At 32.8% G+C, this 13,527-nt stretch overlaps 1 protein-coding gene across 2 annotated transcripts in view; it reads right to left on the bottom strand.

Annotated features, from left to right (window-relative positions):
- Positions 1-13,527, bottom strand: part of LOC117181460 (peptidyl-prolyl cis-trans isomerase cyp11) — a 107,545-nt gene that overhangs the window by 42,941 nt on the left and 51,077 nt on the right. For both annotated transcript variants that reach the window (XM_033374123.1, XM_033374124.1), the window contains exons 4-5: positions 11,927-11,956; positions 11,697-11,842 (exon numbers count right to left, since the gene is read on the bottom strand). In XM_033374123.1, coding sequence (XP_033230014.1) covers positions 11,697-11,842; positions 11,927-11,956 — 176 coding nt within the window. The remainder of the gene's footprint in view (positions 1-11,696; positions 11,843-11,926; positions 11,957-13,527) is intronic.

Raw genomic sequence — 13,527 nt, 5'->3', positions numbered from 1 at the left:
AATTAGCTACAGTTCTCGCGTCTATGCCAAATCGTTTTCTCGTAGAAACAAATTAATGCACGTTTTTTTATTTTATAATAAATTGATTTTTAGAACTTTGTATTTCAAATTCTATGTCGTGTGGAGCTTAACATATAAAACGTATACTTTTTTTACTTCTTCGATTTTATGCAAGAAACTATAGGTCAATTTATTTCCCATTTTATAAACTTGTTCTCTTCTCAGTAGATATGCATTTTATCCAATTATGATGCATCAAGAAAGTTATAAAAAAATTTGAGGCATCTCCAAAGTTGCATAAACTTGCAATGTTTGTAAACTCGTAGCGAGCCTTAGATATGATTATTTAACTTGAAATTATCAACTACAATAGATACAGGCCCACACCTGTAGCCCTGGCTGCCCTACGACCTACCTTCATGGCAGTACCTGCGAGCTTGGCCAGTCCCTCTCTTTCCTCAGGGGTATTTGGAATCTACGTATTTTTCTGATTCCAAAGACATGTGATGTGTTTATAAAGATTGAAAATTTGAAAAGTATTTAGTAATAAATTAAATATTAAGCTAAAGTTTCGTGATATTAAACTCCTTCAAATTTTCCATTTTTCTAGGTAAGTAATATATCATCGGAATCGGAAATATTCGTAGATGTTGATTATGCTATTTTCAAATCAATAGTTGAAAAAATAAATTTTTTTTTCATTTTCTTACTTTCACATGCCTGTGTATAAAATACCTTTGTTGAAGTAAGCTTACTCAAACTGAGGTCCATGAATAGATCGAAAATTAGTAGAAAAAATTAAGTCGGGACGAACCAGACCATACCTGAAAACTGATTAAAAAGTTAGCCGACCACTGCTGCAGCAAAGCGTTCATTTTCAATGAAAAGGAAAGTTTTTCGATTATAAAATTTGTATGATTTTTTAATTAGTGCATATATTTTCTTACAGTTCATATATTTTCATACAGATATGAACTTGTTTGAAATGTTCATAGCTGCATGTATGTTTTTATTTAAGTTCTAAAATAGTCAAAATCCGAGTTTATTTATGAAAATTGTTTTAATAATTAATCATTATTGTAAATTTTCAAAGCAGAGCAGGAAAATATTGTACATTCTCCGTTGATTCCGTAAAGAAAATGGAGCCTATTCTTTAAAAATGGCCAAACTGTTAATTTGCTCATGAGCATTGTTAAAACAATGAATAAATCTTGAAAATTTGCAAAGCATAATAGAAGAAATCATCGGAAAGATATTCTCAGTTAATTCTATAAAAAATTGACCCTATTCTATTAAAAATAGCCAAACTCTGAATTTCTTTACGAAATTTGATTCAATAATTATTCCTTCTTGTAAATTTACAAAACAAAATAAGTAAGAGTTATCGAAAAAACTATCTTAGTTGACTCTGTAAACAAATTGTGCAGATACCTTCGAAAATAGCCAAACTCTGAATATGTTTATGAAAATGGTGTAAATAATTAATAATTATTGTACATTTGGAAACTAATCTAGGAAAGACTCATTTGAAATACTCTTTTTTATGATTCCGCAAACAAATTGAGTATATTCGTTGCAAATAGTTTAAACCTGAATTTGTAAAGCAACATAGAAAAGTGATCGGAAAGACATTTTTAGTTGACTCTGTGAACGAATTGTGCCTATTCATGGAAAAATAGCCAAGCTCTGGATATGTTTATAAACATTGTTTGAATAATTTATAATTATTTTAAATTTGCAAAGTATCATAGGAAAGAGAAATTCGAAAAAACTTCTAGATTGATTCCGTAAACAAATTTTAGCATATTCATTGAAAGAATGGCCAAAATCTTAATTTTGTTTATGAAAATTGTTTAAATAATAATTAATTCTTTGAAATTTTCAGTGCATTATAGAAAAAAGTTACTGAAATATATTATTAGTTAATTCTGTAAAAAAATTGAGCTTAATCATAGAAAAATTAACAAACTCTTTAATTTGTTTATCAAAATTTTTAAAATAATAATTAATTCTTGGAAATTTGCAGAGCATTATAGAAGTCATCGAAAAGATATTTTTAGTGTTATTTCTGTAAAAGAATGAATCCTTTTCGTTGAGAAATACCCAAACTCTGAATGTTTATGAAAATTGTTGAAATAATTAATAATTATTGTAAATGTGCACAGTATCATACAAAAGAGTAATTGGGAATACATTCTATCTTGATTCCGGTACCTAATTGATCCTATCGTTCACAATGTGCAAACTCTTAATTTGTTTATGAAAATTATTTAAATAATTAATAACATGGTTAAGAATCACGTTATTCTTAGTTAATTCTGTAAAACATTTAGCCTATTAAATAAATATAGTTAAATAAAAAATAGCCAAAACTCATTTTTTATCAAAATTGTTTAAATTATTATTAATTCTAGTAAGTTCACAAAGCAACATAGAAAAGAGTCATCGGAAATACATTATTAGTCGACACTGTAAACAAATTGTGCACAATTGTGCAAAGTACCGTACAAAGAAGTCATTGAAAATATATTCTTAGTTGATAATGTAAAAAATTGAGGTTATCTTAGAAATAAGATCAAACTCCTAATTTTTAAATCTAAATTGTTGAAATAAGTAATCATTCTTCTAAATTTACAGAAACATCATAGAAAAGAGTTTTTAGAAAGATTTTTCTTAGCATCAAAGAAAAAAGTAATCAAAAAAATATTCTTGGATAATTCTAGGAAAAATGTAAGCCTATTCGTTGAAAATATACAAAAATCTGAAATTGAATTTGAACATAGAAAAGAATCATCGAAAAGACATTCTTAGTTGACTCTCTAAATAAACTGCGCCTATTCCTAGAAAAATAGCTAAGCTCCAGATACGTCTATTCATTGAAAAATATAGAAACTCGGAACATGTTGATGAAACTTGTTTAAATAATTGATAATTGATAATTGTAAATTTGGAAAGCATCACAGAAAATAGTTCTTCGAAATACATTCTTTTTTGATACCCCAAACTGATTGATCTTATTCGTTGTAAAAAGGACAAGATCTTAATTCTTTTACGAAAATTGTTTGAATAATTATAATTCTTGGAAATTTGCCAACCGTAATCCAAATAGCTCATTAGAAAGATATTCTTAGTTAATTCTGTGAAAAAATTGAGCCTATTTCTTGAAAATAGCCAAAATCCTTTTCGCGGAAAAATAGCAAAAAAACAATTCTTTGAAAAATGGCCAAGCTCTGAATTTGTTATAATTGTTTAAATAATTAGTAATTATTAAATTTGCAAACTATTGTAGAAAAGAGTAATCGACAAGTTAAAAATACGCAAACTCTGAATTTTTTAATGAAAATTGTTTAAATAATTAATAATTCTTGAAAATGTACTAAACATCACAGGAAAAAGTCTTCGGAAAGATATTCATAGTTGGCTCCGTTTTCAAATGAACCGAGGACGAACGCATTTGTTAAATTTTCTAAACTTCTTTAAACTCCAAAAACAATGTAAATTCTAATGTTTTCTAAAAGAAAATAGCACAGGATGAATTCATGTAGAATAAAATCAATGTATAAAGAACATTTTGTGAAGTTGATGCTAGTGGTGATATTAATATACATTATTCACAGTGAGTATGGTATACATACAGGGTGTCTACAAAGTCCCGGAATGGTTGCACATTTCCTCAGGTAAAATATTTTTCAAAAAATTGAAGGTCATTCCTGAAGAAAATTTCAACGAGGAATTCAATGGTGACCTTCATTTTGACCTTCAATGCTTTGGAAGGTCAACTTAATTTTTTTAAATGGAAACCCCCTTTTTTACATCTCTGAAATCGATAGAGCGGAAAATTCTATGTTCAGGTACGTACCCTAGTCATAGGTCAATTGTAATGTTCAAGGTCAGTTGGAGGTTATTTGAAATTAACAAAGTTTTCCAAGAGGTCAGTGCAATTCCTGAAGTAATTTTAACGAGAAATTCATTGGTGAGCTCTGTATTGATCTTGGTGATGATCTTCAAGGTTTTTTCAAGGTTTTTTCCAAGCAGTTTACGTTTACGTTTAGCATTACCCAGGAATAACGACGTGGACGTAGTAAATTCTGTTCCCTTTGGGATCCTTGATTAACGTGAGTCCCCTTGCCTCTCACGTGTCGGGGTGCTTGAGTAGCGTGAGTCCCCTTGCCTCTCACGTTTCGGGGTCTATGATTAGCGTGAGTCCCCTTGCCTCTCACGCTTCAGTGAAGATGTTCGAACTGAAAAGCTTGAGCTTGTTGACAAAAAGCTATGCGATTGTAAAAATGAGTTACAGCATTAAGAATCAGCTCCCTATCAATCAAGGTAGCCTGTTGCAGAATCCGATTATGCAATTTTTCTAAGCTTTGCGGTTGCGTTGAGTATACTTTGCTCTTCAAATAACCCCCCAAAAAATAGTCGAGAGGCGTCAAATCAGGAGATCTAGCAGGCCACTCGATTTCACCCCTTCTTCCGATCCACCTTTGAGGGAACTGAGTATCCAAATATGCTCGAACCTCTCCACCGTAATGAGCCGCTGCTCCGTCCTGCTGGAACCAAATATTTTGAAAATTATGACCTGTAATCTCCCTTATAATTGGTACAATTTGGTTTCTGAGAAGCTCTTAATATGCACAGGCATTGGGATTACCAGCGATGAAGAAAGAGCCTATCAATGTATCATTCAATATACCGGCCCAAACATTAATCTTTTGTGGATATTGTTTGTGATTCTCCAACATCCAATCAGGATATGTGTCAGACCAATATCTACAATTTTGCCTGTCAACTTCACCTTTTAAAGTGAAAGTAGATTCATCTGAAAATACTGTATTGTACAAGAAAAGAGGATCTCTATCAATTCTGTCCACCATAATTTCACAAAATTCAACCCGACGACCAAGATCGTCTTCATTGAGCTCTTCTACCAGATGAACTTCGTAAGGATAGAAATTAATGCATTTTTAAGTATTTCGCAATTTCTCAGGAGCGACGTCACGCTCATCACTAGCACAACGTCACTAGCTCGACGTAAACTAAGGTGTGGGTTTTCAACAAATGCTTGGGCTATGTCCATATGCATATTCTCAGGTCTTGCAGATTTTGGCCGACCAGTTCTCTGAAGGTCCTTGATAGATCCATGATTCATAAAGCCCCTTACAGTTCTTTCAATTGTTGATTTTGAGACAGGATTTAACCCTTCTCCATTACGAAAAGGGCGATTAAAAAGAAAACGAACTTGATCATAAGATCGAACTCGATCTCCCCAACCACGTATCTTTAATACAGATACCCTCTCTCGTTCCGAATGTTTAGCTTGCGCCATAATAATTTTTTAGCGAAAGATAGTAAGTATGTACTCGTAATACGTAAATTTAGTTTCGATTCGTAATATTCGTATGGAAAAAAGGTATAGGACTTATGTTATCGCCTTAGGTATTGACTTAGGTATCGAAAAACGGTATAGGACTGTATAACTCTTCGGGGAGGAACAGAACTCTCACCAGAACACCTGGAACTTTTAATGAAAAATTTCCTTATGATTTTACAATATACAAAACGCTGTAAACAAGATCAAAACAGAGCTCACCAACGAATTTCTTGTTGAAATTTACTTCAGGAATTACACTGAACTCTTGGAAAACTTTGTTAATTTCAAATAACCTCTAAATGACCTTGACCGTTACAGTTGACCTATGACTTGGGTACGTACGTGAACGTAGAATTATCCGCTCTATCGATTTCAGATGTAAAAAAGGGGGTTTCCATTTAAAAAAACAAAGTTGACTTTCAAAAAGCCATGAAGGTCAACTTAAAGGACAAAATAAAGGTCACTATTGAATTCCTCGTTGAAATTTACATCAGGAATTACACTGACCTCTTGGAAAACTTTGTTAATTTCAAAAAACCTCTAACTGATCTTGAACGTTACAACTGACCTATGACTTGGGTACGTACCAGAACATAGAAGTTTCCGCTCTATCAATTGCAGATGTAAAAAAGAGCATTTCCATTTAAAAAAACAAATTTGACCTTCAAAAAGCCATGAAGGTCAACCTTAAGGTCAAAATGAAGGTCACCATTGAATTCCTCGTTGAAATTTACTTCAGGAATGACCTTCACTTTTTTGAAAAACATTTTACCTGAGGAAACATCCAAACGTCCGGGGACTTTCTAGACATCCTGTATATTTCATTATACCTGCTCCTGGTGGATGCGTGGTACGTAGTTACAGTTTAAAATGATCAATTATTTCATTTTTTCTATCATCAACAAGGAGGTATCTACGTATTCTTCAGTTCGCACACACAGTGTGTCCATTTCCATAGCAAAATAGCGATAGGAAAATAGAAATGGCTGCGTCCCCTCGACAGCACTGGTTTGCCATATTAGGAAGGCATTTCATGTCAGCGTCAATTTTGGCTGGCGCAAAACGCAAAAACGTAAAAACATTAGATTTCTTATCCAATGATATTCTCATAGTAATTAGCATAAACACTCAAACTGGCTGACATGTCTAATAATTTGACTTTTTGTGCTCAGTTTGACGCTTCTATGGGACTCCACTCTGAGAAGTAAGCCTAACCTAAAAACATTTTGCCTATGGGGCTTAGGGGAAGGGGGGAGCGTTTTTATCGACTGTAGTTCCTGCTACATCCCCTTGGAGTCACTGATTCACCTCGCCCCATGTCAAGTTTGGCGACATATGCGTTTTATGGGCGCTATACGAAACCTATTTTTCGATTGGCAACTTCCCATTATCCGACCAGTGAAAGGAGCCTATAATGGGGGTACACTTTATTTCCTTAAGAGAATGAAGCAAATAGAAATCATGGAGCGTATAGAAAGTGCAGCTATCTGTATGCCTAATCGCCACGTCTTAAGTTTCGCTTTGTATACTAATTTTGATGTTTTAAAAGACGCTCCGCGCTCACAATCCACCAACGTGGAAACGTTACTCTGTCAAAGCGGTAAAAGCAGAAGTTATAGTGTTGAACCAAAAAGGAGAAAAGTAACAACGATAAGCAATTTACACCCCAAAACCCCGCCTATAGCAGCGCTCTATGCCCCGTGTCCCCATTGCGACTCCACTCTGAGCAGCTTAAATCAAAATTGATTGAGAAGCTCAGGTCGAGGGGTTTATCGCTCAGTGGTCGCTGGTCGAGTTCGAATGGTAAACACACACACACATCACTTATGAACACACTAAGGCAGTGCGCTGAATGTGAGTTTCTAACTGATGAGCTCCGAAAAACTGTTCAGCCCATTCTAACCCGTCTGCCTTCTCTACGACCTGACAAGGGATGTTCGATTCTTTGGAAAGAATTGTTTCTTTAGTTGATCTAAGATCAAATAGACGAGGCTCAATTCTTCAAAAGATCGACTTGGAAATAATCAATTTTCTAAAGATCAATTTTTTAGTGACACATACAAAAAGTTAGTTTAGGACATCAATGTTCACTTTCAATTGTTGTTGAATCGAATAGACCTTTTTATTTCAGGAACGAATCTCTCTATCTATCTTCACATGTTAGAAGAAGAGGTCCGTTCGATTTTCGACGTTCGAAATAGTATCGGAGTCCCATTGCAGGACGCATTTTAGGCGATATTCAAATGTTTCGAGCAATGCTCACAAGAGGGAAAAAAGTAGATATGGAAAGTCTCTTTTGCACTTACATAACTTGAATAAGTCTGAGTAAGAACACAGTTCTACTTTTTCTTCCAATCAGGAAAAAGCATGGAGTGATCGAAAAATCATATTTCTAGATTTTAAGAGGGCTGTGTACTAGCGTGGGAACTCTGAGTTGAATGTGCGAGAGAGACAGATATATGATACGCACGCCCCAAAGGGTGGAACTTTTTAGTTTTAATTTTAATTTTAATATACTGCATTAGCCTCGTTATATTATTATGAGTAAATAAAAAAAAAAGATTGATAATAATTAGTCAATATGTTCCGTCTGATCGAAACATATGATGGAGATAATTTCAAAATATACACGATATCAAGTGAAAATTTGGATTGCAATTTCTCATTCTGCCAGAAAAAGTTGTTTAAGTTATAAGAAACTTATTTTTTGATTGTTAAATCATGAATAAAAACCGCGAAATTAGTCTTCAAAAGTAAGGTAACTTTGACCAAGTCTATTTTTAATATCATTATGTATTATGAACATTTGACAAATATTCCTTCGGTCTTATTTAGTCACGAATCCAGGCGTACCATATAATTTATAATTGTCGACAATCGTTTCAACTAAAGCCAGGTGGAAATACACTAATGACACAGTTCTGATCTAGTACAGATTGCCGGAGAGGCAGCACTGGACACTTGTATTGGGCCAGTACTGGCTGGTAAACGCTTCACAGAACTGCCTGGCGTTACTGGCGAGGCGCTACACATCAGTACTGCTTCTGTACTGGCAAACCGCTCGCGTACGTTTTCGTATATTTTTCATCAAGGATCTGGCCTATTAATTTTCTATATTTTAGAAATAATCATCACAAGCCGACATTTGTTGAAATCAGAAATTTATTTGGTAAGCATTGCTGCGTTAGGATAGCGAATTTTTACAATTTTATAGCATTGATTTATACTAAAATTATAAATAATGGATTATATAAATAATAGGGTGGTTCGAATAAGATACCTCAAAAAATGTCCTGAGTACATTTTAACAAATAAAATGTGCACTTTGAAATTTTCAAATTGTATTCAATCGGATGTAAATTGGCGTTCAGCAGATGAAGGAGCAGATCATCAGTTGAAACCCTATTCGTTAAACAAAGTTGCCGTCAAAAAGATGCAATATATTTCGTAGAAGCATGATGTAAAAAATAACGTTAGTCACTTTTTATTAAACACATTAATTAATTTGTGGGTTAATAACTACAGGGAAACTTCTGTACCGCCAATTTTGGGGCTGACGGTCGATTCTCGGAAGGGCTATGGAAGGGAGGGCTATTAAAGGGTTTTACTGTATTAATTTCACACCTATACCTATTTATGAGTTATTTGAAGTTTTTTAAACATTTTTTTATAATTGATAAATTTATAACGATTACGAGAACTTTGAAATAGATTTCAATAATCTGAAGAATTTTCTTAAGATTTTAGGGTATTTTATAAGCTTCAAAAGCATTTTCAGCAGCTTTTAATTAGAAGTATTTTAGGTGATTTGTAAATATTGCAAGGAATTAAAAAAAATTAATTTCATTACTTTTATATAATTTTAAAACTTTTTCAGTACTTTAGGATACACTATGTTCTATAATTTCAGAAGATATGAAACGATTTTACAGGACGTATATAGCTTTTAAAGTATTTAAAAATATTTAAAATTATCTCATACGATTTTTGAGGCTTTCTAGGATTTTGAGGGATTTAAAAACTTTCAATGTACTTTAATACATTTTAGATGCTGTAATCATATATCTTTTTCTATTAAAATATCATTGTTACGTATTTTTTGTCAAAATCCTTGATATTTCCAGCAGCTTTAAAAGATTTCGAAGGAGTTTAAAATATTTCTAAATAGTTTACGCTACTTTAAAAGATTACAAAGAAATTTTGTATTGATTCCAGTCATTTAATTTCAATTTAATTGCTTGGCAAGACATGAGGGATTTCGTAGGGTTTCGAAAATTTGAAGAGATTTTCAAATATTTTTTACAATTCATTGGAAATTCGCCATGAAATCTTATTAATTTATCCTTTTCAATTCTTTTGAATTCTTCTAAATTCACTCAATTTTTACCTAATTTAATTACTTTTTCCATATCATCTAGTTTTTCTCAATACTTTAAAATTTTTGCAAATTCACAAAAAATGTATTATATTTAATCAAATGGATTTTAAAAATTCGTTAACATTATTCCCCATTATTTTTAATCCTATGTAACTTTATTTGAATTGTTTCGAAAACTTCAGAATTTATCCTGAATCTGTTACCCTTTGTGCCCGAAAAAATCCCCTATGAGGTTGAGAACAAACACTCTTTGGTGCCTATATTTTATCCCGGAGGAATTTGTCAAATATTATTTTTTGCAAGTGTTAAAATTTCTAAAGCAATATTTCAGTATATTTCGAAACTATCTCCGTGATATGCTTCGATCAGACGAAAATTCATGTAGAGAATTTTTTACATTTCAAGCTCTTACGACTATTTTATATAAAAGCACTGTTCACAACTATAAATTATGTGGTATGCTTGAATTCGTAAATAAATAAGATATCAGGAATATTTGTCAAGTTTTAGTAATTGATAATGATATAAAAAATAGGCTTGGTCAAAGTTGCCCTACTTTTGAAGAATATTACATTCAATTTTTCATGAGAAAAGTGATTCTGGTGTAAGGTAAAGGGTATGCCTTTGATAACACATAGTTCGTTATTTTCCTAATCCAGGCATACCACATAAGTCATATTTTTCACAATACTTTCGGAGAAATTACGCCTGAACGACATGTCTCCAAAAGTCTATGTACACGACCCTCTTAACAGAATGAAGAATACTGATTGGTAAACTGAATACATATATGCTGTGCACAATCAGAATCAGAGGAAATTTTTAAGAGTTTGCTTTTACGTTCCCGCGACCTTTCCTCCATTTTATTTCAGTTTGAAAAAATCAACACCTGGATCTTCGGGGAAGAGAATCAATTCTCACAAGGATCAACTTATTAGCAAATTGATTCAAAAGATCGATCTTTTCACCAAATAGATCGATCTTCAAAGAATCGAATCAGAATCGAACATCCCTACAAGGAAGACTGGCAGATAGCAGAGTGAATGAGGCTTACTTTGCTGTGCTAAAATGTCCACGTCATTAACTTTTGTGTATACTTCCAGGACGTTGAAAACAATGAAATTCACAGAAATGAAACCCGCTGAAGGGGCTCAGATTCAGTGTACTGCCTTGAGAATAAACACGGGTGTTGCACAAAGGGTTTTATAGCCTGAGAACAAAGGGGGGGGGGGGCTCTCACGAAAGCCCCGTCAACATTAAAACTAAATAAAAGCTCAAAATGGACACGTGTTGCATAAATTATCATTTGTGCCACAGGTGTTTGTCTTTATACGCTTTGCGTGTTTACAGGACTTGTCTCCGGCTATAAATAAATATTTCGAATTAAAATTTGTGAACACAGCTTTCCAGAATCTTTTCATGAACTTCCGACATTTTCACATGTTTTTCAAGGTGCACAAAATTCCTGGCAAATTTTGTTCAGTTTGTAGTTATAGATGCTATTCTTAAGCTGGATGCGCGGTGTTATCTACCTATACTTTGTTCAACGAGAGAAGGACCAAACGGCCGACAAATTTTGGATTCCTTTACGGGGCCTGTCATAAATTATTTCCGTGAAGGTGGGATTGTTTAAATCTCCGATGCTGCTATTGCTAACATCTGGTCAGAATCATTCGACAAACTTTACCGAAGGACACTAAGAAAACAATAAATGTATAACTTGGACCGATATGAAGGAAAATAAAGAAAAACTATGTGTAAAAAAAATGAGAAAAAAAATAACTGCATCAAAATACTTCTCCGTTATAAACAAACATTGGGTCTTCTCTCATGGAACAACTTATAGCAACTTTTGTGTTTACCTAGCAATTAAAAATTGCATGAAAAGAAAGCGCGTACTTATCATCTTTCTAAAATGTAATGAAAATGTCGAACTGGTTTACTAACCTTTACTCTTAGTTTTCAAAACCAATTCACCACAGTTAACGACTTTAGCATCTTGAAGTGGACGGGACATACGGTCTACAGGTAGGCCTTCTATGTGCGAAATGACTTCCTGGCCCGAAGCAACTTCTCCGAAAACCACGTGCACACTATAAATTAAGGAACTTTTAATTACAGAATTCGTATTATATTTTTCAATGCTCTACTTAACAAAATTAATTTCTTCAGCTTACTTGTCGAGATGAGGCGCTGGTTGCGTTGTACTACAACAACAAAATATTAATAAGTGGATGAATGGTGAAGAGAAAGAGCCAGCTTTCAGAGGTCATTGTGTTGTAGTACTGGAGTACAGTTCCTTCTCTCATGACTACACAAAAACAGTGTTAAGTTATTCATTCCTCCCAATGTATACCTACAGCAAGGCTTTATGTAATTGAATTCTTTCTCGCAGAGTTGCAATTAAAATGAAGAAATTACTTGATGTTTTTCAAAAGTGTCATCTATAAATGACGTCACGCTCTTTTACCGAGAAAGGGGTTCCATCGAATGTGATAAAGCGGGACAGGGAGTAGGAACGGGGATTTTTATACACCGCAACTAATACGGTTGAATAAAAATGACCCTTTTTTAATTACTTTTAATTCAATTAAAATGATACCTTACAGGCCTCCGATTGACTTCAGAGATAACGAATAGTTTAAATAGAGCCACAAATTTGGAAAAAATGTATCATAAAATTTTTCAAGTATTAAACTTATGTTTAGATCGAATTTAAAAATGTAGAATCCAAAATCAAAAAAGTGTGCAATGGAAAATTACCTGTATTTTTGAAGCAAAATATCCAGTTTTCTAACCCAATATTTTTAAAGCATGAAAAAGGAACTTTTTTATTCCTTAGTCTATAAATTATCACAATTCCTATTCATTTATAGCAGACAATAATAATAATATCTACCTATTTTTTGTTAAAAATTTGTCTTTCTGGCCTGAAAATTCAACGATTTGATTGGAATTTCTTTCTTTCTTGGATAACAAAAGTTTTTGGGTGAAAATTGACCTATTTCAGTTAAAAATGCAACTTCCTGTTTAAAATGACTATTCTCAGGTAAAAAATTCAACTGTTTTGTAGAAAATTATTATTTTTTTTTTTAACTATTCCTCCCAAATAAAACAAAAAAAAATAAAAAACAATTGTATACATATATTGTGCAAAATTCGTCTTTCTAAGTAAAAAATTAATCTTTTTGGTTGAAAATTCATCTTTTCGCTTGAGAATTGAACTATTTGCTTAAAAATTCATCATTTTTGGTTTAATTCTACAGTTTTTTATTTAGATTGAAAATATTTTCTTAGTTCAAATATCAACAATTATATTAATTGTTAAAAATTCATCTTTCTTCGTTAAAAATTCAACTACTTGGTTAAAAGTCATACTAAGTTGTTAATTCATAAGAAACAGTACCCCTCCCCACCAAATCAATTGACGCTCTTTTTGGATAACCCCTAAATAAATGCATGAAAAAATAGTCGGGTAAAATTGCGCCAAATAGTGACAGGGGGTTAAAAACTTACATACCGGAAAAAAATTTGTTATTAAATTGTTCAAAATTTCAGAAAAAAAACTTTACGTAATTTATGAACGGCCCCTTATCAGCTAGAAAATCGTGTCTTAGTGTCATTTGTTTCAAAATAGTAACAAAATTGTGTCTTCACTCAAAAAGCGTCAAATTGTGTAAATAGTGTGGTGAGTCCGAGGCCTGGATCTTTCGATATTATGTTTAAAGAATCACCTTTTCAAAATAAAAATACAAATTTAGGGGGATGGGGGGGGGGG

Source organism: Belonocnema kinseyi, chromosome 10 (genome assembly GCF_010883055.1).
Source record: "Belonocnema kinseyi isolate 2016_QV_RU_SX_M_011 chromosome 10, B_treatae_v1, whole genome shotgun sequence".
Taxonomy (NCBI): domain Eukaryota; kingdom Metazoa; phylum Arthropoda; class Insecta; order Hymenoptera; family Cynipidae; genus Belonocnema; species Belonocnema kinseyi.
This window is presented reverse-complemented; position numbering and strand designations above follow the sequence as displayed.